The sequence below is a fragment of the Vombatus ursinus genome, unplaced genomic scaffold (assembly GCF_900497805.2).
Source record: "Vombatus ursinus unplaced genomic scaffold, bare-nosed wombat genome assembly UNPS02015129.1, whole genome shotgun sequence".
NCBI lineage: Eukaryota > Metazoa > Chordata > Mammalia > Diprotodontia > Vombatidae > Vombatus > Vombatus ursinus.
Genome location: NW_020954907.1, coordinates 26,845 through 53,269, shown reverse-complemented (window position 1 = coordinate 53,269; position 26,425 = coordinate 26,845). Strand labels below are relative to the sequence as shown.

Here is a 26,425-nt window from a genome sequence, read left to right as displayed (position 1 = left end):
CTACAAGCTCCACCATGCCAGTGCTCTTCCTTGCCCCAGGACTGCCACCCAGAACTGTGACTCAGATCCAAACATGGGCAAAGCATGGGCAAAGCAAGAGAATCCTGCACCAGCAGAGAGATCCCTGCAATCCCCCTCTGATCACCCACATGATTCCCTCTCAGTCTGTGGGCTGGAAGCTCAGGAAGCAGCCGCCACCCCAAGGAATGGGGCTGGGTCCTGCACTCTTCTCTCACCACTGCAGTCACAGACTTTTCCCACTGACCTTCTAAGCTGTCTTTGGCGTTAGTGGGTTGAGAAGTCTGGAAACTGCCACAGCTGCCCGAGATTCAGTCCTCTGAGGCCTGCTCCAGGTAAGCTGATGCCTGAGCACCCACGCCGAACTGTGCTCCTCTCCCAGCCTGGCACGATATACCTTTCTGATCAACCATACAGACTGTCTTTGGCTGGAAATTTGTTTCACTCTGTCTTTTTGTGGGTTCTGCTGCTTTAGAATTTGTTTAGAGCCATTTTTTACAGGTATTTGGAGGGGTTTGGGGGAGAGCTCCAGCAAGTCACTGCTTTTACTCTGCCATCTTGGCTCTGCCCCCCAGGAATTACTTACATTGATAAAATCATAGCTTCAATAAAAAAGTTCCAAATCTACCACCCTAAACCTGCTCCCTCTTCAAAAATTCTGTATTTCTCTTAACATTATAGTCTCTAGTGTTAATTCCTCTCCTAAATTCAGCACAGAATCTCCAGTTTCCTGCTTGACTTCTCCACCCAGATATCTGTCAGTCAATCAGCAATTACTTAAGAGTGTACCAAGGCCAGGCAAATAACCTATCTGCAATTAATACACTAGACTTGAAAGCCAAAAGATAAAAAATCAATCAATGTCCTATCCTCAATTAGTTGACATTCTTTTGGTGTCTAAAATGTGGAGATCCTGAAAAAATGCATAAATACTGTTGTCCCCTCCTAAAAGCTAAATATTATTGTAATTGCCAGCTACAACCCGATTAACTAAGTGAAAATGTCACTCAGGAAATTTCTTCCTTCCTTGGTATGAATCAGTAACAAGAGAAGGTAAAAAACTAGACAGTTCAGTTTTTAAGTGCACCAATTTTATCCATGGTGATTTCAGCCACCTTAAGAATTTGGAAGGGGGGCCAAAGGATATCAATAGGTAGTTTTCAGTCAAAGAAATCAAAACTATCTATAGTCATATGAAAAAAATGCTCTAAATCACTATTGGTCAGAGAAATGTATATTAAAACAACTCTGAAGTACCACCTCACACCTATGAGAGTGGCTAATATGACTAAAAAGGAAAATGTTGGATGTTGGAGGGGATGTGAAAAAACTGGGACACTAATACACTGTTGGTAGAGTTGTGAACTGAGCCAACCATTCTGGAGAGCAATTTGGAACGATGCCCAAAGGGCAATCAAACTGTGCATACCCTTTGATCCAGCAATACTACTACTATATCCCAAAGAAGTCATAAAAAAGGGAAAAGGACCAACATGTGCAAAAATATTTATAGCAGCTTTTTTCATGGTGGCAAAATATTGGAAATTGAGGAGATGTCCATCAATTGGGGAATGGCTGAACAAGCTGTGGTATATGATTGTAATGGAATGTTATTGTGCTATTTAAAAATGACAAGCAGGATGATTTCAGAAAAACCTGGAAAAACTTACATGAACTGATGATAGTGAAATGAACAGAACCAGGAGAACACTGTACACAGTAACAGTAACATTGTGTGATGATCAACTATGATAGACTTAGCTGTTCTCAACCATGCAATGATCCAAGACAATCCCAAAGGACTAATGATGAAGCATATTAACTGCCTCCAGAGAAAGAACTGATATTGATTGAATACAGATTGAGCATGCTATTTTTCACTTTCATTTTTTTTCTTTTATTTGAGTCTTCTTGTACAAAATGACTAATATGGAAATGTTTTACATAATTGGACATCTATAACCTATATCTGATTGCTTACTTTCTCAGCAAGGGTGGGGGGGAGAAAGGGAGGGAGGGATAGAATTTGGAACTCAAAATTTTAAATAAAAATATTAAAAAAATTTTAAAAGGATATATGAAAGGTAAATTATAGATAGATGTTAGAGACGTCACATTAAATACTATCCACAAGAATATACCTGGAGAAATAATTTCCAGTGGGATTGCGTTCTGGCCTTACTAGCTATGTGACTCTGGGAAAGTCACTGAAACTTGTTTGCCTCAGTTTCCTCATCTATAAAATGAGCTGGAGAAGGAGATAGTCCAGTATTTTTGCCAAGAAAACTTCAAATGGGGTTACAGTCAGTTGGACACAACTTAAAATGACTGCCTAACAACAAAGAGTTTGGAAAGAGCAGTACACATAAAGTTAGGTTGAATACCCAATATCTGCTTCATACCCCTAGTGGGATAGAACGGTTGCCAAATCACTCAGCTCTTAATAGCCGCTTAGCTAATTTTAGGCAATATTTCCCAATATCTGCTTTTCTGGCACTAATAAAATATTTGTCCACTTAAGTGTTTATGGATATTGCTGTCCAGAGCTGAAAAGGGTGTGGAATTGAAAAGGTGGGGTATGGGAGGGACTCCAGAGCTAAGAGCTGTACAGAGGTGATAATATTATACTAAGTGTTTAAATAACTGTACCCAGTGTTAATTAATGACTGTGTCAACCCTCCAGGAAGTCTCAAATGACTTGGAAGAAGAGAGAAGACATGTTAATTAATCTGCAAAAGGTATCAAATGGGGGGAAATAGTTAATAAGGAGCAGTCAAGATTAAAAATAATTTGCCCCAGTTGGAGTGACTTGAAGTAAAGATGAAATTTAACAGGAACATATGGGAAGTCCTTCTAAGAAAGTCCTACTATATTCCAATGTCTTATAGTGGCACTGGGCTCCTAAAGGCTACATCAGTTGAACACAAGCTTCTAACTGTCCATACCACGCTAGGAAGGCTGTCAGTATGGTGTTGGACTGTATATCTGTAGTGTGATGATCAATCAATAAACACTTATTGACCACCTATATGTGCCAGGCACTGTGCTAAGCGCTAGGGACACAAAAAGAAGGTAAAGACGCTCTGCCCTCAAAGAGCTTACAGTCTAACGGGGGAGCCCATGTACAAACAAACATATAGAAGGAGAGCTATATATGGCAAAAATAGGGAACAATTAAAAGAGTAAAGACTTGTTGTTACTACTATTAGGAGTAATAAAAACAAAAACTAGCATTTATATAACACTTTAAGGTTTGCAAAGCTCTTTACAAATATTATTTCATTTGATCCTCACAACCCTGCAAGTAGGTGCTATTATTATCCCCATTTTACAAATGAGGAAACTGAGGCTGAAATTAAGTGACTCCTCCAGGGTAACCCCTAGAAAGTGTGTGAGGCTGGATTTGAACTCGTTTCTTTAAAATAAAGGGGATAATCCGGACAACCACTAAAGTTTCTTGCAGGGTTCATATTCTCACGCCCACCCTCTTGATGTAGGCGGAGCTGCTGGAAGGTTGGCTCAGGAAAGGGGAAGGAAGGAAAGTTGACCGAGCCTCACGTGCGCCAGGTGCGCACCCCGCATGCGCAGCTGCCAGAGCGGACCCTGCAGAACGCGGAACCAAAGGGCCCGGGGTGCGCCGAGAACTGGGACGAGCGCGCGCTGCGCCGCGGGCGGAAGTGTCCGGGCAGGGCCGGCACTGGCCCAGGAGAGCGGAGCATGAGGGTACTGGCGGGCGCACTGTGGAGCGCGGCCGGGGCCGCCTGGCGGGGCGGCTTCTCCTTCGCGGGCCAGGACGTGGCGCGCTGGTTCCCGGGACACATGGCCAAAGGTGAGAGTCGGGGAGGAGGCCCCGAGAGAGGTCGCACCGCAGTCCTCCGCTCCCGAAGGCGCTCTGGCCTCTGACCCCCGCTGGGCATGCGCAGAAGGATTCGCCCGGCCGGCCTGTGCGTGCAGTGCCACCCGTATTTATTAAGCGCCTACTGTGTACGCGAGACCCTTTGCTAGGCCCTGGGGTGCAAAGAACCAAAATGACCCCCGCCTCCAATGACCCTCTTAATGCTGCCGCCTTTCCTCTGAGTCTCCTCCATTGATCCTGGCTCTAGTTTGTGCGCGCGCGGTGTCTCCCCGTTAGACTGTGAGCTCGAGGGCGGGGACTGCCTTCTGCTTAGCACTTAGCACAGGGCGGGGCACGTAGTAGGTGCTTAATAAAGGCTAGGTGTTGACTTGTAGAGCAGACCTCCAGTAAATGCTTGTGGTTGACCTTTCGCTGCCGGGGGATGAAATCCCTCCCATGGGCCGGGTTTGGTGTCGGGAGAACTCTCCCCCGGTGATTTTGGGCAAGTCACTTAACCTTTCTGCGCCTCAGTGTCGAGGGCTGCAAAAATGAAGGGATTGTTGGGTTATCTTTGAGGCCCCCTCTAGCCTTAAGTCTGCTATTGACCAAGGTGCCACCTCCTTCCTGAAGCTTCCTGCCCTCTTCTTAGCTGGAAATGAGCTTCCTCCTTTAAATTCCTCAGAGCATTTTGGACCTCTCCTTTGCACTTAGCACATTCAGTTCAGCAAACTTTTATTAAGTGACTGTCTATAAGACATGTAGGTGTGCGGGACCCAGCACTCAGATTAAGCTAGGGAGAAGACATCTCCACAAATAACTGATACAAGGGAGAATGACAAAGGAGAGAGCCAGATAAAGCGCTATGAAAAATTTGGGGAAGGAGAGATGGCTTTCTCTTGAGTGGTCTGGGAAAGCTTCATGGAAGAGTTGGGCTTTTGAAGGAAGGGAAAGACTTAAGTAGATAGAGATTGTGGAATGGAAAGGGGAGAGTGAATCTAGGCATGCAAAATGGTATGAACAAAAGGAAAAAGACAAGAGGACAGGAAAATAATGAGTTTTTTTTTTGAATATTCTGCCATGTAAATATTTTCATACATGTCTTTCTCAATGCTTTTAAGCTCTTTGAGGGTAAGAACTGTCCTGTTTCTCCTTTGTCAAACATTGCCTCCATAGTGCCAGCTAAGCATAGTACTCTTTTAGACGTAGTAGGTTTAATAAATGTTGAACTGAATCACGTACTTTTTGAGACAGTTGTAAGGAAAGTCGAATGTAAATTCTAATCATGCTTCAAGCATGACTTCTTTTTTTAAAGTTTAGTGTTTTTTTCCAGTTAAAAGTATTTTCTCGTCCTCTTACCTCCTCATTGGGAATTGGAGAAAAGAAAGAAGGAAAAACAGAACCCTTGTAACAAATATGCATAGTCAAACAAAACATTCTCTCTTTGGCCATATTAAAAAAAAATAACGTAAATCTAATTCTATACTCTAAGTCCATCACCTCTTTTTCAGGTGGGTAGCATGTCAAGCATGATATCTTAATGAAATTCAGGGAGATTAATTAAATTAATTAAATTCAGGAAGAAGATTAATTCACTGTATGTGCATTTCAGCCTCTTTAGTAAAAAGAACATGTTATAATCATTTTATTTCTTAAGAAATGAGGGTGTTATTGAAAGTTTTATTGATAGCACCTTACTTCCTGGCCAGTGTTTTTCACATTGCCCCTGACCTTCCAATGAATTTTTGTTTTTCTCAATAGCTCAAACCAGTGGAGTCATTAAATCTTTTAATGATTTTAGAGGTATTTTTGGTCCAACCCCAACAAAAAGCTTGAATACTTCTATTAGGTACTTAATTATTTCCTTGGCAATTTTCCCTGATAAGTGACTATCTGGCTCTTACTTGAAGATTGCCTTACTTTTGAAAGCAGGCCATTATACTCTTAAGTAGTTTTAATTGTTAGGAAATCTTTCTCTAGATTGAGCAGAAATCTGCTAAAACAGAAAGGAAATTGGTAAATGAATATATGAAAATTCATGTATATTTGTATTCTATTGGGGTGAATAATAATTGCTATATTGTTAAAGTTCATGTTAAATACAGATTCTTACCCTGTCTTCTGTGGCTGCTCCTAAAGCACTCAGTAATTAGTAACTCATATTTTTATAAATTTTAGGATTTGTACAGTACTACCCTATGAGGTACTACAAACTACCATAGGTACTGTACTGTACTATGTCAGTGTCTCCATTTAACAGATACAGAAACTAAGGTGCTGTTGGTGAAGTGACTTGTTTGTAGTTACACAGCTATAAGTTTCTGAAGCAGGATTGAACCCAGATCTCATGATTCTAGGTGCAGAACTATTTCTACCCTGTCTTAGCACCTTCTCTGTTTTACAGGTCTCAAGAAGATGCAGAGCAGCCTGAAGCTGGTAGATTGTATCATAGAGGTGCACGATGCTCGGATATCCTTCTGTAGTACTGATTATCTCCCCAAAGGAATTGGCTCATAGTAGGGCAGGAAAAACATTTGGATTTGTCTTCCAGTGTTTACGGTTGACCCTTTCTCCTATCTCCCAAAGTTTCTTCTGCCCTCAGTATTCTTAGTCTAGTGAGCTTCCTGGAGTTGTCTTTGGTCAGAACTGGCCCTAGTGAGTTCTGTTAAGAAGACAGTAAATATAGTGTCATCCATCATGCGTTTGCCTTAACAGGTGTCCAGTGTATTTTGGATCAAAGTGATTAATTTTGACATTTGTAAGAGCTTGATTAGTTTAAAATGAAAGTTCTCAGCCAGAAGAGCCCAAGTGGAACTTGTCCCTTTGTGGGTTGACAGATTGTTTTGGGCATCTTACTTACAGTTGTTTGTCATTTTGATTATCACTAGAAAGCAAAGAGAGTAATTCCATATGCTAATTAAAGTATCAATGGTTTCTTTTTGAGCAGCTAACATTTTTTCATGCTCATTCAGAGAGGCCTTTCTAGTAGAGGAAGAATCCTTTATAAATGATCTTTAATGTTTAACCAAGGATGAAAATATTAGGTAACAATGTGATACGATAGTCCACTGAAAACAGTATTGAAAAGACATTGGTTCTGTTGCAGGTAGGTAGGAATGTGCAAGTCTGAGTACTGGTCTCAAACTGTGGGGCTTTGTCTTTCCTGTGTCTTGCCCTTCTGAGAGTTTCAGAAGAAGAATCCCACTTCTTACATAATCGAATTAGAAAGGATTTATGCGTCTGGAAATATAAGAACTTTTCCCTTAATTTTAGAACATTCCATTATCTGGTCGCAATCCTTTGTTCCAGGAAGCTCTTGGAATTAAGCCTCACCTACTTGTACTTAACAAGATGGACTTGGCAGATCTTAAAGAGAAACAGGTATGTTTATAGTCATCTTGTTTATAGTCATCTTCAGCACTGTCACTTACTGTTCTCTAAAGGTGTTCCTTGTCTGGTACATTGCTTCAAGCAAATATAGAATGGGTTTATGCAAATAATAGTTTGGAGAACAGATATTTGATTTAACAAAAAATCTTTATTGTTTCTTCAAATTAACTTCTATGGTGCATTTCAAATATGGATTCCATTTACCAAAATCTGATTTGCGTATAACTTCTCAGGAATTCATTTTATGGCATTTGTGTTATCACAGGAATAACCCTTTTTATGATGGTCAGTAATAAGCTGGTATATGTCCAGTTGAAGAGAGCCAGGATTATGAGAGGAAGCAAAATCATGTCACATGAGCAACAGCAAAAGATCTGGGGGGTTGAAAGAAAGGGGAGGAGGAGTGAGATTAATCCTAGGAAGACAAGCCTTTGGAAGGGCGTGGTAGGGCTTGAGATTTGTGAAGAACTGTTATGAGGAACAGAAATTAGCTGCAGTTCATGTGTCTAGGGAAAGGAAAACTAGGAGCAATGGGTAGAGGTAAGGATGCAGGTTCCGCAGACTATAACTTCGTTACAGTAGAGATGACTGAAAATGGAGTATGCTGGCCTGGGAGACAGTTTCCTGTTATAGGAGGTGTTTATATAAAACCCAGATTTTTTGTGAATTCCATAGTTTGGAAAACATTTATTTATTAAATACCTATTCTGTGCTAGGTACCAGGAAAAATGTAAAGTAGAGATAAGATACAGTCCCTACTCTTACGGAAATTATGGCCCAGTAGGGGATATGACACAAATAATAACTTTAGTACAAAGTAATATCTATAAATATCTGAGGTATGAAGGAAAAGGTATCATTTAAGTTGGATCCATAGTACAGATGGGAATTCAGCAAATTGAGGATGGGAAGAGCTGTTGCAGGTATAGAAAACAGCTTTAACAGAAACATAAATGAATGAATGAAAAGCATTTATTAAGTACTTATTACATGGCAGGCCTCTTGCTAAGGGCTGAGGATACAAATATAAAAGATAGTCCCTAAAGGGATGGTAAGCAGAGCCATAGGACAGTCAGGTAACGTGCCCTTTTCAAAAGCTATGATATTATTTATTTGATTCCAATATCCAGAGAAAATATGGGGATGGGAGAGTATGGTACCTGTATATTGGTCAAAAAATAGTCCAGTTTGGCTTGAGTAGAAAGTACGTGGAAGCGGATAATGTGACCACAGCTTGGAAAGGTTGGTTGGTGCCAGATACTTTAAGGCCTTGAATGGTAGATTAAGCAATGTGAATTTTCGTGTTAAACAGTAGGGAACCATGGAGGGATTTTGATTGGAGATTTGAAATGACTAGATCTCTTCGTTGCTGTGACTTCCAAATAAAATGCATTCTTTCGTCTTTCAACTTCAGTCATGTTGAAATCCTTTAATGAATCAGAGAATTTTTAAGCCAAAAGGAAACTATTATATCATCATTTTGCGGGTGGGAATAGAAACAAGGCCTAGGGAGCTTGTGACTTTCCCAAGGATGAACAGTGGCAGAGGATCACTGGCGAGGATGAGAATCCTTCTCTTTGGGACCGTGTGATCACTGATCTGGAGTTAGAAGGGATCCCCATTTTTTTAAATGAGGAAACTGAGGCCCAGGAGGTTAAGTGACTTATGAAAGGTGACTCATGTAGTGATCATCAGAGGTGGGACATGAACCCAGATCCTCTTCACTGCAGATGCTCTTCCCACGCTGCCTGCAGCCCCTCACTTCTTCCCATTGGACTTTGGCCTAGAAGCCAGGGTGTCCTGGAACATTTTTGCAGTGTTACTTTGTTTTGAAATGTTGCACTTTGAGTTTCTTTTCTGTTTAACAAAGAGTAAGATTTCTTTTGAAATTACACCTGGATATTTTGCTAGGTTACTAGCAGTGCAAAATGCCCCTTTGTTGATGTTCAGTAGCAATCATAGGTTTCAGATTGCTCACTCCATTGTGTAACCTCTGAAATGCATAAAGCCTAAGCGTGCGACTTTCAACCACAGCCTTTTCTAAGCTAACATTGAAGCACAAACCCGCTCTATTATTGTTCATTTTGGAAATTCAAAACCCAGCCTTTGGGTATTGATGGCATTTTGCATCATGTGATCCTCACCCCAACTGTGCATGCATCTGGTAATCTTAACTAAGAATCAGAAACATCCCTGCTGTGCAACACAAAGCAGTTACGGTTCCCCTGAGAACAAGCAATTGTACTTAGTACTTCTGAGTGCTCACATTTGCAGCTTTAGTTCGTATTAGTACCTTTTTTAAAAAGTATTTTATTGATGCACTTTGTTTTCACATCACAGTTTTGGGGGAGATGGAGGGAATAAGACCACCCTTTCCTTGCCTTGGCAGCTGGGGTGTAGCGGAGAGAGCACTGGCCTTAGAGACAGGAAGACCTGAGTGTGAATCCTGCTGCTTCAGACACTTCCTGGCTGGGTGATCCTGGGCAAGTCACTTTATCTCTCTGCCTCAGTTTCCTCCTCTGTAAAATGAGGATAATAATAGCACCTACTTAATAGAGTTGTTGTAGAGAATCATGTGAGATAATATATTTAAAGTGCTTTGTTGCCGTAGAAATGTTAGTGCTCTATACAAAGGAAAACATGCAAAAACACCCAATTGAGTGACTGACAGAAAATGTACACAATAATGTACCCTGGGAGTCACCATCCCCTCTACCCTAAGTAGGGTAGAGAAGAGAGCTTTCTTTTAGTATCTCTTTCCTGGTACCATCATTTTTTTTTTTCCAAAAAGACTTTTTCTTTCTCTTTTCAGATGCATTTTTATTTGAAGTTTCTGAATATTTTCGGTGCTTAAATTGACTTTGGCACAAGAAGCTTCTTTCCTCTAGGGAGAGAGTGTGGAATCCCAGAACACTGGGACTCTCATGTGATGCAGGACAGCAATGTCATTCCTATAAGGCACAAAAAAAGAATGTGTCCACATTTCCCAGAAGGGGACTTCTGAGGAGTGATAGAGCTTCTTTGTTCTCCACCACTAGCCTAGCACAGCCAGAGCTCTGCTCCTGGGAAGGAGTGTAGGGACCAAGACTGTGGTTTTAAATCTGCCCACCCACCCTGCTGGGTCCACAGTGAAGCAGGAAAACAGAAATGTTCCAGTCACTGACCAGAATGGCAGGAGGACAAGATGGTTTTTGTATATTAAAATAAGAGAATAGGACTAATAATTTTGAAATGTATATATGTTTACATAGTAGAAGTCTCAATTGGAACCGAATTAAGTGGCTAGTTATTGAAATAATAAAAGAAAGATCTGTCTTCCTCACATTGTCCAGATAAGTATTACTCATGATTGAGGTCAGCAGTATCTGGCAAAACATTTTTTGAACATCTTTAACTTAGTTGCTGAATATGGCACATGTCAAAATTTACTAGCTTGATGCTGACATTAGCAACGTTTTGAACTTTTATTGTAACCTGCATGTTACTTTGCAAATTAAGGTGGGTCAAAGTTTAAGGATGATTTTGGTTTTCTCAGAGTTGGTGAATACAAGAGTACCAATTCTGTCCAACTGTTAGTTGTTGTCCTTCATTCTTGAAGAGGACCAAAATGATATCATTATGTTGAGGTCAAGGTACAGTGTGTCTTACTGTGGCTGATCAGAGCAATATGAGCTCAGAAGGCTCTACCACAGGTCAGGCATAAATAGTCCATGTGAACATTTGGAGTGGGGATGTCTCTAAATTTGCACATCTCATGTCTCTTTTGAGCTATTGCAATTCTACTTTGCTCAGAGAGCACAGCACCTTCTTCGATGTGGGCGTGTCATGCCAGTGTCTCCCATGTTTCACAGTTGATCCCAGAGTTCTTCAGAGAGACCTTGAGAAAGTCCTCATATCACTTCCGACCTGTGTGGGAGGCTTGCATTATGTGAGACGTTCTATCCAACTAAAGTTGAATGGAATCAACCAGTTTTCATACTGGGAGAAACCAACCTCATTTTCCAAATCAAAAAGCAGAAAGTCAAAGAGGTGGATTGACCTGACCATGGTCATGCTGAAAGTGGTGACAGAGCCTGCACTACATAGAAGCCAAGTCCTTAGTCTTTTCCATTAGATCACACTGTTGCTGACACTTGTATTTATTATTTAATATAAAGTTATTTTGTCTTTTTTAGAAAATTGTGGGGCACCTGAACAAAGAAGGAGTGAAAAATGTAATTTTTACCAATTGTTTAAAGGATGAAAACATAAAACAGGTATTTTATTTTCTTCTGTTCAGAAACTTTCTATTTAATGTTGTAAAGATAGATAGGACTAAAGACTTATTCATCTCAACAAGTTCTAAGTATTGATTTTCCAGTTGCCTTTATTCGCAGTTATAAATCTCTTGGGCCAGTGCTTCCTGAGTCTCTTCCATAGGACCAATCTCTGAGGCATTCTGTAGTGAATATTGAAAGAGCAAAACATCAGGACTTAGGCCTGTGAGGATTTCTAGGCCCTTTCTGGAACATAGCTCATTTTCCTTTGCAGAGGATATTTCACACTTTGACTGTTTCTTCTTGTGTTAAGTGATATTTTCAGTTATGTCTCACTTCTCTAAATAAAGCCTAAATGAAATCACCTGGATGAGAGAGAAGTAGTACCTCATTTTATGAGGGTAGGATTAGAGCACAGAGCAGTTAAGTTGTTCTTAAAGGTTGGAGATCAGAATGGGATTCAGGTCTCCTGGACCTGTGCTTAAAAATTATTGCTTCTGTAAATGAAAAAAGAAAGCAAGTTTCGTACTAAAACCATGTAGGAAAACAGGTGGGATACAAGAGGTCATCATCGATGATTCCTTTAAGGAATGATGAGGGGGAAAAATACTATTGTCCCAGCCTTAAGTGCAAGGAAATTACTAATCTGTGTGGCCAAAGATCAAGCCCATATAACTGATTGTTTTTTATTGCTTTTTTTGGCAGATTGTTCCAATGGTTACTGAACTGATTGAGAGTGGCTACCGCTATCATCGAGGAGAGGTCAGCTGAAAGGGCGAAAATTGGGAAGTAAGAGTGTTGAGGAGTTCTGTAATGAAGCTATCATGTGGCAAATTTATAATCTGAAGCAGGAACTATGGGCCACAAAGAAAATACATTTGCCAGGCATAAATGTATTTTTCTGTATTATGATAGTTTAATACCCTCCTCTTCACTCCTTCCAGTAAAAACAGAGTTGGAATGCTCCCAGAAGTGGTTTTTTTATTGCATCATTAATGACCTTGTTTAAATTCTTGACTGATCCTGAGGCTAGCTTTCCTCTGGTATTTATATCAGCATAAGGGAATCTAGTGTGACCCTGGAGCCTGCCTCGCAGTAGTACTGGGCTTCCCTTTCTTACTCAGCTCTTTGTTACAGAACCTGGAGTATTGCATCATGGTAATTGGTGTGCCCAACGTGGGCAAGTCCTCACTCATCAACTCACTCAGGAGGCAGCATCTCAGAAAAGGTACTGGCTTCTTAGTACATTTTTATGCTTTTTTTGACTTACCTTTGGAGAAACAGACTTGGGGGAGCAGAGAAGACTGCTGGGGAAAAAATAAAAGGGAAGATTTGTTTTGCATTTTTCTCCCCATTGACCTAACAAAAAAATTGCTATAGACTAAAAACTCATAGAGATTTATCCTAATGCTTTTTTTCCCTGTTAAGAAGCTCTGCCTGAACGCCTAATGTAGTAATGGATTTAATATTGACCAGGGAGTTAGGAGGGTTGAGTTCCATTCTATTGGAAAGTTTTTTCTTAGCTTCATGTTCAATCTTGAGCAAAACATTTCCATTCCTATATTTTTTCCATTTGTAAAATGGGAATTTTTTTTTGCAAGCTTTGATGATTCCTTTAGTTGATTTATGTTTGAAGCAAACTGAACTGGATAATCCAAAGTACTGTGGACTCTACAGAACTTTCATCTCCTAGGGACTATCCTTCAGAGTTGTTTCCTTGGCAGCCCATATGGTTATCCAGAGAGGTTTGTTTCTATTGCTCACATTTGGAATTCGTCTTTTTGGAACTACCATCAAAGTCCATTTATGGACCACACAAGAAAATATGATGTCCTTTCTGGTCATCTTGATTTTTAACCCCAATCTTGGTCCTAACTTGCTTGTTACGGCAGCCATTAACTGGTATGTAGCTATAGCACATCAAAAATTTTAGGTCTTTGACACACTTGAAATTAAAATTCAGTTTATAGAACTTAAGTGAAGTTTTCAGCATTCTAGAAGAGCAGTACAGTTCTAGTTATGTGGTAGCCATTCAACAAATGAATCAAAAATTTTACACTTTCGGTATAAATTTCTGAGCCAAGAAATCTGCTATGATACTTCTGAGACCCACGTCCCTAGTCCCCTCACCTCAAATTCCTGATTCAATGAATGGGGATGAAGGCAGGGGAGGGTTTCACTGCTCATTGGATAGTTTATATTCTAGACAGTCGGTCTTGCACTGTGCTCAGCTTTACCAGGTTCTTAATAAATGTTTGTGACATTGAATTTAATTTTTAGACTACATGGTAAGTTTGTAATGAATTTGACTTTTTCTTTTTCTCTGATAGGAAAAGCCTCTCGGGTGGGTGGTCTGCCTGGGGTCACGAAAGCAGTTATGTCCAAAATTCAGGTAGTGTATATTTGACTCTTGGCACAGGAGATCCAAATCATTCCTTTCTTGATCTCCCTAGAAGTAGAAGGAAGGGAGCTGTTTTTTGCTCCCTCGATTTTTAAAGAAATGAATTGGGAAGTAAATCCTTATATTTTTCTCAGAGTATGATGAAAATGATGAAGGTAAATAATGAGTTACTGTCCTGTAGAACTCAAGACCTCTCTTTTATGACCCACTAATGCAGAAACCATGTTGGGCTTTGTTCAACATAGTGCTTTACAATGCATTGCTGAATTCATTGGGACCTCATGGAAATCCATCAGGCTAGAGATGTATTCTAGTCCTAGTCCAGTCATTGAGTCAGTCACTTAAACATTCTTGGTCTCCATTCCTGAAGTCGCAAAACAAAGATTATAAAGTGCTAGAACTTTTCCTGAATGTGGTAACTTCTGGAGCAGAATTCAGTATGAGGTGCATGCAACGGAATTTAGTCCCCGGAGCACTGAGAAGATCCCACAGTAACCCAGCAGGATTTATAGTGCAAAGAGCTTTGAGCTGTGGGACAGAAGCTTGTACCTTCATCCTGTCATGAGCAGCTCACTTTCTTCCTCAGAGTCTCGGATTCCTCATTTGTAATTTGGGAGTAATGTTGGTGTTACCTGCCGCAAGTGGTGGTTGTGAAGATTCAGTGCATTCAAGTGTAGGATATGCTTCATAACTTTAGGCAGAGAACTCAAAGCCAGCTCCCATCTGCTTGGCTGAGTTTGAAGGTAAATAAAAGGGTGTATTGTTTAGCAAAGCATTCAGTGTGATGTTCTCAGTGGTTGGAGGATGGAGATTGAATAGACAGCAGGCCTTTGATTTCATTGGAATGGGGAACTCCCAGAAGAGGAAACCTTGGCATTTTCTCTGTAACTTAAAATCTTTGCTATGAAGAGCATTGAGAGTGATTTGCCCACAGGGTCCCACCTCTGGGATGTGTTTGGGGGGAAAGGGAGAGACTTGAACTTATGTCCTCCTGGCTGCAAGACCAGCTCTGTACTCAGGACATCTTGCTGCCTCTCTAGTATTAACAGCTAATTCCTTCCCAAATCTATGCTTTCTTGAAAAAAAAAGAAAGGACTGGTGAGAGTGAGGGGTAACTGATGGACCAACTCTTTATTTCCTCCCCTGCTCTTTTTGTGATATGAAGCGAAATTGAGCATGGTCTCCTTCAGGCTGAGTGGGATGAACTTACAGGACAGAGGGTGTGGACAAGAGTTGACCAGAGTCATCAGGCAAAGACAGGCTGTGACCTGTGTCTTTGGAGAGAACAGCTTGTGTCTGGGAGTTCATGGATCCATTAGAGAATTTGAGTGGCTCTATTATTGTCATAATCAGGTGCCACCAAACCTTACTCTGATGCTTCTTTGTGAGTTTGGTTGTTGGGTTCTTGAGAGATGGGCCCAGTAGAGTGTGAGCTTGGGCATAGCTTACCAGTCTGGCAGGGTTTGGAGCGTGAGCCCAGTGACATCATCTTTATCTGTCGGTTGAGGACCAGTCTAGCTAATTTCAGACAGGCTGGTCACTGGGTGAGTTGTAGGCAGATGAATTTTTCAGCTTCCTTGACTCTTCATCTAAGCCAGGCCTGCACAACTTGTGGTCCTTTGGTGTGCTGCGAGTGGCCTGAGGGCTGCAAGTTGTGCAGGCCTGATCTAGGCAATCTAAGCCATAGGGGCCAGTGTTCTACCTATTGGAGGGAATACTCATACCAGTAAATCATAGATTCCTGAAGTTGATATTAATGCTATTTCTCAATATCTTTCTCTAGAAAGCTGAGACCCATTACATACATTCTCTAAAGTTGCCTATATAACATTCCCATTTTGCCGGTGTTGTTGCTTGTCCTCTATTTATTTATTTATTCATTTATTTATTTATTTATTTGGGGTTAAGTGACTTGCCCAGGGTCACGCAGCTAATAAGTATCAAGTGTTGGAGGTAGGATTTGAACTTGGGTCCTCCTGCCTCGAGGGCCTGTGCTCTATCCACCGCTCCACCTAGCTGTCCCCGTCCTTCATTTTTGAAGAGGACCAGTGAATCACTAGAAAGAGAATCATAGAAGGCTTTTTACTTATCTCGGTCAATGGCACAGCAAGAAAAAGACCCTGACTTTGCAGCTGTTAGACTAGTTAGATTTGTAGCTTCAAGATCAGCCTGTCCTTTTAGTAGTGATAGTTTGTGGGCCCTTGTTGGCCTTAAGTGCCATGGCTATTGCTTTCACTGTTGGCAGAGTAAAGAGGACCCTCCTCCTGCGATTATTTTTTCCATATGCTAGCACACTGCTTGGCGTAGAGTAGGTGCCTAGTAAATGCCTTCTTGGTTGATCGTCTCTCTTGTTGATGGATTCTGTGTGTGCCCAGCCAGGTGTGTGAGCGGCCTTTGATGTTCCTGCTGGATACTCCTGGAGTGCTTGCTCCACGGATCCAGGATGTCGAGACTGGGCTGAAGCTGGCCACCTGTGGTGAGCTGTGCTTACGTTGTTCTCTAGCATCTCTCCCCATTTATGCGTGCTATATCGAAATGTGGCCGTATTGGCTGCTCTTGTCTCCTTTTTTCCTCTGTTATTTTCTGCTGCTTCTACAGGTGTGAGCAGAAGGTGATTTCTCATCGAGAGCACCTCCTTCTCCAGCTAGCCAGCTTCTCTGTGTCTTTTTTCGCTATACAAATTTTTATGTACTTCTGATAGATTGATTGGGCAATTCTGTACTCTATGGGACTCATCCTCTCCCTGTGTTTTCACATAGGAACTATATTGGACCATTTGGTAGGAGAAGATATCATTGCTGATTATCTTCTTTTCACACTTAATAAGCAACAGCAGTTCCGGTAAGTAAATAGAATGACATTTATCCAGACTCTCCCACATGTTAAGTTTGTCTAAGATTATTCTGTCTTCTGGACTTTTCTCGGTTTTATCTATCGATTGTGGGTTTTGTTGTCCTCATCTTTATATAGTCAGAGTCACAGAATTTCAAAATTGGAAGTCATCTCAGTGTTCATCTAGTCTGGTCTATACCCTCCGAAGAATCCTTGCTACAACATACTTGACAAGTGGTCATTTGGCCTCTGCTTAAAGAATTCCATTTGAGGGGAACTTTATTCCTTCCTGGGTCACCCCATTTCACTTTTGTATAGCTCTAATTATTAGGAAAGTTTTCCCAGAGACAAAGCTACGAGTGATAGAAAATATATTGGAGGGCAGAGTAAGGACGTAAAAACATTTTGACAAGATATGAAGTCTGACCAAATCTAAGGTGACATTCAGAAGGAATAAATGTAGAATCTTGAGCTTGGAATAAAAAAAATGGACTTTGCAAGTGCACTGTGGGCAAGGCATGGCCAGATAGTTGTTCATCTGAAAATGACTTGGGTACTTGGTGGCCTACAAGCTCAGTGTGAATCAGAAGCATTATGTGGCAGCCAAAAAAGCTCCTGTAATCTTTGGTTGCTGCAAAGGAGGCTTTTTATGCAATAGTAGGAGGGGACAGTCCTGCTGAGCTTTGCTTTGGTCACAGTACGTCTGAAGTACTGATTTCAGTTCTGAGACCCACTTTTTAGGAAGGCTATTCATAGATGATGACCAAGGACTGGGAAGGCATATCCTTGAGAATAGACTGTTGGGGGTGGGGTGGGGTGGGGAGTCGAATAGGAGAATGATACCAGTCTGACCTCAGTCATGAGGCTCAGTCAGGGCTTTCATGTGGAGGAGAAATTACACTTGTTCTCCTTGTCCACAGAGGGCAGAACGAACAGTGTGTGTAAGCTGCAGAGACAGATTTTGGTTTGCTTTAAGGAAAAACTTCCTAAGGAGGCTTGGGGGAAGATAATTAGAATTGTTATTTCATTGGTCTAAGAACGCCTGCTTAGCTAACTCACTACTAAAGCTTTGTGATGCTCACACGTAACAGGATGCCTGGGGCAGTGAGAAAGGAGGAGTCCTTCCTGACTGCTCAGGGTGACACAACCAGCAAGCATCTGCCTTCCTGGGGGCTGGGTTTCTACCCAACATGCCGTTATGTCTGTCTTGACAACTGCAGACATCAACTTGTGAAAAATGGACTGATTTGTGAGGCCATGTGTTCCCCTTCCTTAAAGCCCTCAAGGGCTGAGTGGTTACTTATTAGGTCTCCCGGATGAGATTCATGTTCATCTGTGTGTTGGACTATGTGACTTCTGGGGACTCCTCCTGCCCTGAGGTTTTATGATTATGAGTTATATAAAGTGATTCTGGTAAGCAGTGTTGATTCCTGAACATTGACCTTCATGAAGGAGTTTTATTTCTTTAAAGCATGTTTTTTGAACAGCTGCTGCTTTGTGGAACTGTTTTTATTGAGTTCTTAAATACGTCTCTCTGGGTATTACAGGTATGTGGAGCATTATGACCTGGGGGAAGCTTGTGATGACATAGGAAGTGTGCTGAAAAGGATTGCTATGAAACTCAAGAAGATCCACAAAGTGAAAATGCTCACTGGGACTGGTGAGTCCTCAGAGGATGCAGACTGTGAAGATTGGGTCCCAGAGGGCACATTTAAGTGATTCAGTGACACCGTCTTTATGCCTTTCCAAGAACTGGCAGGGAACCAACCTCCTATATTGCCTCAATGGCAGAGATGCTGTGGGGTGAGAAAGTGCCAATCAGAGTGGGTCTCACCCTTCCTTAAACACATGACGGGGTGGATAGACAAAAAGAGGTTTTTGTGAGTGCCCGGACTTTCTAGTCCCAAGTTCTACCAGCAGAACCTGAGAAGTGCTGTGAATGACTTTGGTAACTCTTAAGCAAGAAAAAGAAAGAATTGAAAAGGATATAGAAAGAGGGGGTAAGAGTAAAAGAGGGAAGGAAGAGAGAGAGAGAGTGAAAAAAAAGATGTGCAAGGGCATGGTCTGTAAAAGATGCCAACAAGTTCCTCAAGAGCCAGGGCAGGTTTATCTCATAGTTTGTATGATAAGATATACTCAATCTTGCTTGTTTAGGGACCACCCCCCCCCCCCAAAAAAAATTCTCAACAGTGACATCATTAAACACGGCTGTTTTGGGCTTTGGGTCTTGCACTGTGGTGAAAGTCAGGATATAATTGACTTACAATATATTTTCACCTCATAGGTGATGTTAATGTAATTCAGCCTAACTATTCTGCAGCAGCCTATGACTTCATTCGAAACTTTCGAAGTGGGGTGCTGGGTCAGGTGATGTTTGACACTGCCATCCTGGAAGAACCCCAGGCAAACCACGACTCTGACTCCTGAGCCTGAGCAGTGAAAGTTCTTTTCTGTGCCCACTCCCTGTGTGGCCTCGGGCAAGTCACTTCACTTGTTGGGGCTCAGTTTCCTCATTTGTAAAATGAGGGAGTTGGATTAGAGGCCCCTTCTAACGCTAAAGGTGAAGCTCTGCAAGTCAAGTCCAGGAAGTAGCAAAATCTGAGGATTTGGCATCGATTTTCATCATGTCTTGGCAGAATAATAAAGTATAGTTCATGATTTCTCCCTATCAGTGACAAGTATATTTTCAGGGCTAGGGTCCATGAAATGGGATAATCATGGAATTGTTTTCAGATATGCTATGTGGGTTCCTTTAATAACAGCCTTTTCCTACTGTGGATAATAAAGGAATTAAAAAAAAACTTATTTGATACATTGTCAGCCAGCTGGGGGAGAGGGTCTTTTCTTTGATTTAATTGAATTTCACTTGCTGAAGATTTTGATTATCATCTGAAGCGGCCATACTCCAGGCCAAAGAGTTGTCACTTTGTCAAAAGTAGAACTTTGCTAGAGCAGTGATCCCTACATTTCTTGTTGTGAACCACCTTAGCACCACCTACAGCTTGGTTCCATGTGTTAAGTCCCTGCTTAGGAAAGACTCTAGTTTGAAATGTTCCTAGCTAGTTATTTTATTTTATTTTATTTATTTATTTGGTGAGGCAATTGGGGTTAAGTGTCTTGCCCAGAGTCATACAGCTAGTGAGTGTTATGTGTCTGAGGTCAGATTTGAACTCAGGTCCTCGCCTCCTGATTTCAGGGGTGGTGCTCTATCCACTGTGCCACCTAGCTGCCCCTAGTTATTTAAAAAAATTTATTGTTAGGAACTTGCTATTCATGCTTAGTGTTGCAGTATTCCAGAGATTCCATTGTTTTAAGAAATAATCAGCTTTCTAATATAGTGATTTATTTTCATATTACTTTCAAAACAAATAAAACCTTGATCAAATATGGTTGAAAAATACCTTGTGGTTTAATACAAGAACAGCTGCCATCCATCTTGTATTGTAGGGAGGAAGTCCAGCTAAAGTGATTCCATTGTTGCAACAGTATGTAATTGAAGCCTATGAAAGTCATCCAGACAGTGAGCCATATATACAAGTTGTATGTCAAGTAGAATAGCTTGTAAGACAAAAGACATCAGACCTACCTCTGAGCTCCTTTCGAGATAGAGTAAGTGAACAATAGTAGTCTTTATTTTTAAAAAATTAATCTATTCTTAACTAACAGTAGTAATTAAGATAGTAGAGAGAAATCATTCAACAAATGTTTATTAAAAAGAGTATGCTTTTCATAGTGTTTTAGTCAACTGAATTCTGCCTTACTAAAGTTTTTTTTGAGGATTTTATTGAAATAAATTATTTGAGGTTTTTAGCCTGTGCCATAATTCTAGAAAAGGCAGTATGGAGAAGGTCTATGGAGGGGTTCTTAACCTTTATTTTATAATCATAGATCCCTTTGGCAGTCTGGTGAAGCCTATGGGCGCAGTCTCAGAATAATATTTTTATGTGTAAAAAATAGAAGCAAACAAACTATAAGATTACAAAGGAAACCAACTATACTGAAATATAGTTATAAAATATTTTTAAAAACTTAAAAGGACTCCAGACTAAGAACTCTTGGTATAGAGTAAGGAAATACTGGTATCTGGAATGTTAAAAAGACCAGACATATTTGGGCTGTTAATACTTGTTCCTAGTATGATCACTCTAACCATGACAGGTGGGCACTTTCTGAAGCATTCCAGTATCATTGTTGAGGGTGTCTGTGTAGCAGTTTTAACAGCCAATGTATTGTATTCTCATAATCTCACACTGGATCATAGCATCATAATGTTTGGTGGGACTTTAGGTCACTTGGTATACCCTCTGATTTTATAAGGTTGCCCTTCTGATTTTATGGATAAGAAAACAAATACCTAGAGAGTGAAGTCACTTGTCTAAAGTACATTCACCTAAAAAGTAGGTTTGGGAACATTGATTCCATTCTGGGGAGAAACAGTAATAATTTTGAAACTTTATGGTCATTGCTAAGTGCTGAATATATTCCATGTTCAAATTTGCCAAAATTAAAGAAAACTAAACATGTCTTTAGAAATATAGATGTGAGTTCTGATGTAAGAGTCCATTGTATCCATTTCCAATTTTAAAAGTATTTAATGTTTGGAATGGTTGTTGTCACATTTAGTTGATAAGAGTCTCTGATCACATAGGTTTGGCTTTTTCCTTATCATTTGGGATCACATAGGTTTGGCTTTTTCCTTATCATTTGGTGGTACTTCTATGGTTAAAACCAGCTTGAGTGTTGTAGAGTTACCATAGAAACCTGATATATCTAAGCAGCAGACCTGTTAGTATCAGTTGACTTACATTTGGATTTAGATGATTATTCTAACAGTAGCAAAAATAGGGAGAATTCAGAAAGATGTATGTTACCCCTGAAGATGGATACTCCAGACTGAAGCTTTAGAAGTGTTTTCCTTCCTCATCTGTCCAGTCCCCCAACACCATTAAAAAGATACTTTGATTAATTAACGTAACAATTCTATAAAGAAAACTTCAAACTCCTTGATATTATGTCTCAGACAAATCTTCAGTGGTAAAAATCTCGAAGTGGTTTCCTTTCAGAGTCATGATTTAGATACTGAGAAAAATGTAAACCTCAGGATTGCTAGTCTTATATTTTAGTATACCTGTTACTTCATTGAGGTGTGTTCCCTCTCTCACAGTACAAATCTCAATCTATCCATGCCTTTAAATTCTTTTCCATGACCTCCCATAAATCTTGGAGAACTAGAGAAAGGTCCGGAGCATGGGGGTTGGACTCTGTGTACAAGCCCCTCTTCCTTTCCCCCACCCCACCCCGACTCTACCTCATTTGCTTGAGTCTTAGTATTCTTCACTGGCAGGCCACTCTGCAGTCCCCTGGGGTGACTTATGGATCCTTTGGTAAAAGCATGGAGTGGCATCTCTCTCTGGCAAGTTTGACTGAAGTCGTAATACCCATGGACATAACATCAGTCTTAACATGCAGAGATAGACCCATGCTTGTAACGTTGGTTTCTCACCATAGAGATAGAGTACAGCAGTGTGGAGGCAGAGACACAGAGGGTGGCATATAGCAGTGCTCAGACCTTTAGAAAAAGTTCTAGGTTCCTTTTCCTTTTGGAACCTCCATCTGGGTCTGTTCATCCAGGTTTATTATGGAAATAAAGAGGCTCTTACCCCGGAGAAGGTTCTTGTCTTTGGCTGCTTTCTTGATCTCTTGTTTAGGCCCTTTCACTTCCATAGATCAAGTTTAGTATGCTAAAGGGAACCTTTTTTATGTTGTTATAAAGTCCTGGGCAAGTTGTATGAATAGCTAGGAGAAGCAGGCATTTATGTCTTTGTATCAGAAGTCCAAAAGGCACAAGACCTCTGCAGTCCTAGTACTCCAAAGCTCAGGTTCTGAGCCATCAGTCTAGGGCTGCCATGACTGGCTCTTTAGCCAAAAGCACCAAAGATCGTACTGAACCTCTTCTGAGATTTTGTTGGTGGAAGCATTCCAAGAAAATCTATCCACCTGTGATTATTTTTCCCCAAGACTGAAGATCATCTCTGTTGTGTTATGAAAAACTGAATATCTTAAAAATCAGAACTCCTTACTCTTTTGGGAGAGAGAACATGGTTAGGTACGAAGACTCTAGAACATAGTTGAGAAATAGCTGAACTGTAGGTAGATGAAAATTGGAACTCTTCCAACTCCTGAGTTTTATGTTGTTGGTACCTGAAAATGAGAGTTTGGCCAGAAAGAATTAAAGCATTGGTTTTTAGTAAATATCTCAAAGATTTTCTGAAGTTAGGCTGTTGCATTCTTGGGAGTGAACTTCTTGTTTTTCCTTTGAAGGTGAGCATTCTTTGGAATCTCTGCACTGCACCTCACTGAATTCCTTTTGTTGGCAGAAAGAAAAAAGGGGCAAATTGTAATAGATATTGTTGAGGAGGGCAAGAAAGCAGTTCTTTTCTTTTGTCTCCAGAACAGAACAAATCATAGAGTGCTCAGCATTAAAACTGACTTCAGTTTTGATTTTTTTTCTTTTTCATTGGATGCTGAAATTCGCTTTCCCTCAACCTTTCTTTCAGGGCTGCTCCTTGAAGGGCATCAGAACAGGGGGAAAAAAAACCCAACAACAGTTTAGTTAGCGGTCCACTAGAGGAGCTTGGATCGTAGACCTGAGGGTTTGACTTCTGTGGGGTGTCCGTATTCTTCTTACTCTGGTTCAGACACAAGATTTCTATTTTCATTAGTCTTCTTGATGAGTCACTTCAGGAGGAAGATTCTTGGGAGTCTGTAAAACCTTTCTATGAATCAGAAACTGGCTTTTACTCCTAGGCAAGGACCTTTAGTGAGGAATAATAGAAATTAGTAGGTAAAATCCCTACAGTTTGATAGGTGAGGACTTCCTTGCTGTTACAATAACTAATCTTAGTAAACAAAAAAAAAATTTGAATGAAAAAGATAGTTAAGTTGAAATGTAATACTTCTCTCTCTCCTAAAGATAGCCTAAGGAGAGTTTGCTTCTTACCTCACACTCATAGTATTAAATCATGATCTCTCCCCAAAACCCTTCAAACAATGTTGGGTACAAATCCAGGAGGCAGAGAAGTAGGCTTAAATCAGTTGCTCCTCAACAGACCAGTTTCCAGAGTGGTTAAGTATTGCCACAGCCAGAAGGTAGATCAGCCCATAGGGCTGTGCCTGAGGAGCTAAAGCCAAAGAGAGAAAACATATCCAAGGAACAGAGGCCTCTGGGTGACATCCTTGGCAGGGGCCATAAGACTCCTTTCCTTTAGTTAAAAATAAATTCCTTTTCTTGGCTTAATGAAATGCTTCAGAGGCACCTTTGTTTTTCTGCAGCAAATGAATTTCTTTTAGAGCCCTACCAAATTGTCCCCTCTTCAGTTGGATTTTGTTGAAATTTTATTTATGCCCCATGATTTCATGTGCAAGGGCAGTGTGAGGAGGCAAGCCAGGTTTTCCCTCATCTTGAAGCTCTGGGATGATAACTGTTGCTTATCTGAGTGATGGAGAGCACCCTCTCAATGTTCCTTCTCTTGCTAGGTGTGTCCCTAATCCTCTGGCTTCAATTTAGGTGTCAGAAGCATCCATAGCTACCCTCTTTGGGTGTCGGTCATTGTGCCTTGGGCTTTGGCTTGGGCTCAGCACCTCTTTTAGGTTCCTCTCTGAAGAGAGTATGAGAGTTGGGGCATGGCAGTTGGAATCTGGAGGCTAGAGAGCTTTAGGGTTCCATGTCTTCTCTTGTTCTCAGCACCCCCAGACATTGGGAGAAGTGAGAACCATTTTGAAATTACATGAGTAAGTATGTAATATATGGACCTTTGGATGGCGTTCTTAAGGGGAAAGAAATGGGGAAAAGGGTTCTATCTGGGGACTAATGCCATTGGGTGTGGGCTATGTCAATGGGCAGCTAAATGATGCCCTAGAAAAGTGAACCATAGGGAAAATATCCAGCTTTCCTCTGAGGTGGTCCACCCTGATTACAAGAGTTTTCTGGGATGGTCCTCTTCATGATCCCAGGTGACCTGGTGCTTCTTCACCTCTGGGCCTGGATTCAGCTCACCTCACTATCCTCACTCTTGAAGCCCCTTTAGGGTTTACTGGCAGTTAAGGAAGAGCTCAAAGGAAAGGAGTGTGCACAGTTCCTTAGAAGTTACTGTAGAAGGTAAAAGATGAAACCATTAGGACAGGAAGGTGAGGCTGAGGAAAGTGGGACAGGGACAGGTGGGGTAGATGGCATATGGACCTTCCAGGAAAAGCTAATCTCTAAAGAGGAAACAGCTGAAAGAAACCCAGTGTCAAGCAGAGGCTGAGATTGGGTTCCATGCCCCAAGGGTCAGTCCCTGATGTCCACCTGTAGCTGTAGACTCCTTCCCTGGTTTGGTTGCCATAGTAGAAATCCGTCTCCAAGCCGTCGTTCATGCCTACCTCTCCAGATGTTCTCCTCCCAGCAGCCCCAGCGATTGCCCCTGCAGCTGCCCCTGCAGCAGCTCCAGCTGAGGCAGCAGCTGCCACCCGGAAGGCTGAGCCCGAGGAGCTGTAGCGTGGGGCAGACTTCATCCGCATCCGGCTATTGCTGCTGCTGCTTCGGCCCCTCCCACGTGCTGCTCCGCGGGCTCCACCGCGGCCTCCTTTGCTGGTGACGTTCTCACAAAAGAAAGCAGCTAGCAGCAGAAGGGTCCAGCACATTATTGTTGCCCAGTTCATCTTCAGAACTGGAGCCTTGGAACCTGTGAGAGAATGGAGGTATGAAGTTATGAGGCTGGGCCCACTGGCAAGTGGAGGAAGGGCTAGTGCAGTGGTGGTCAAAGCAGAAGGAGCAGCCCTGACCCCTTAGTCTTGGCTCTGCTCAGGGCCTGTCGTCTAGTACTTGTTCAGAGAGAAGGCAGACTTCCACTGGGAAAGACAGATCAGATCCCAGGGTATTGTATTCAAGTCCATCCAAACAACAGTCAGTCTATGTTTTGGTTTATGTAGGGATGAGGATAGGCTTGTAGTTGGGCATGCTGTTTTTTCCTCCCTCCCTCTTTCTGTCAGTGTCCTTCAAGGGTGCTCAAGTTGTCAGCTTACTTTCATGATTATTCCCTCATGTACCGCCAGAAATGTCATCCTCATCTGACCTGATGACATCTTGGGCCCTCTTATATGTAGCGTGTAGCATAGTCGGTGTTATATTCATTGATATACATGCCATATCTCCCCTACTAGAGTGTATGCTTCATGAGGACAGGGACCATGTCTTCTCTCTCTAGCTCTTCTAGTGCCTAGCACCGTACATAGCATATAGGATACTTATTACATTGTGCCCTCGTGACACTTACTGCTTAGGTTGAATTCTACCAAATTGCAAACTCCTTCAGGGGAAACAAAAAAATCACAGCTATGTAATTAAGAAAATGAGCCCAAACTTTGGAACTTTAGATGAGTTCCAAAGGACCCAGGAGAGGACTTTGGACACAGGTGGTGGTAAGTAAGTACTTGTTGAATTTTCTGCATTATGGGACTTATTTGATTCTGAGAAAACCTGCAAGGTAACTGTTGCAGATTCGCCCTAAAGAGAATGATAAGAAGTGAAATAGCCCCCACCCTGAGCATTCCTGCCTCTTCATTTTGGTCCCTGCTACTTCCACACTAGGTCTCTTGACAATTATAACCCATTAAGATGTATTTGAGAGGCTTAGTAATTGGCATTTATATAATGCT

General features: G+C 41.4%; 2 protein-coding genes across 2 annotated transcripts; one reads left to right on the top strand and one right to left on the bottom strand.

Moving 5' to 3' along the window:
• Positions 1 to 3,735: 3,735 nt before the first annotated feature.
• On the top strand, positions 3,736 to 19,397 carry MTG1 (mitochondrial ribosome associated GTPase 1). The gene is made up of 11 exons (XM_027846361.1): positions 3,736 to 3,847; positions 6,255 to 6,319; positions 7,127 to 7,231; positions 11,416 to 11,496; positions 12,202 to 12,258; positions 12,634 to 12,724; positions 13,827 to 13,888; positions 16,277 to 16,373; positions 16,657 to 16,738; positions 18,277 to 18,389; positions 19,014 to 19,397. The coding sequence occupies exons 1-11, from the start codon at positions 3,736 to 3,738 to the stop codon at positions 19,154 to 19,156; spliced, it is 1,008 nt and encodes a 335-aa protein (XP_027702162.1). The 3' UTR covers positions 19,157 to 19,397.
• A 5,591-nt stretch (positions 19,398 to 24,988) lies between these two features.
• On the bottom strand, positions 24,989 to 25,883 carry SPRN (shadow of prion protein). The gene is made up of 2 exons (XM_027846339.1): positions 25,817 to 25,883; positions 24,989 to 25,452 (listed from the first exon to the last, which is right to left on the bottom strand). Exons 1-2 carry the CDS (start codon positions 25,881 to 25,883, stop codon positions 24,989 to 24,991), a joined length of 531 nt encoding a protein of 176 aa, XP_027702140.1.
• Positions 25,884 to 26,425: the final 542 nt, after the last annotated feature.

Bases quoted from the DNA above. Each gene is read 5' to 3' on its own strand.
- MTG1 (XM_027846361.1), top strand. From the start codon at position 3,736: ATGAGGGTACTGGCGGGCGCACTGTGGAGCGCGGCCGGGGCCGCCTGG. The intron at 11,497-12,201 runs GTATTTTATTTT...TTTTTTTGGCAG, and splicing joins AGGATGAAAACATAAAACAG to ATTGTTCCAATGGTTACTGA. The intron at 18,390-19,013 runs GTGAGTCCTCAG...TTCACCTCATAG, and splicing joins GAAAATGCTCACTGGGACTG to GTGATGTTAATGTAATTCAG.
- SPRN (XM_027846339.1), bottom strand. From the start codon at position 25,883: ATGCTACACGCTACATATAAGAGGGCCCAAGATGTCATCAGGTCAGAT. The intron at 25,453-25,816 runs GTACATGAGGGA...ATTCTCTCACAG, and splicing joins TGAGGATGACATTTCTGGCG to GTTCCAAGGCTCCAGTTCTG.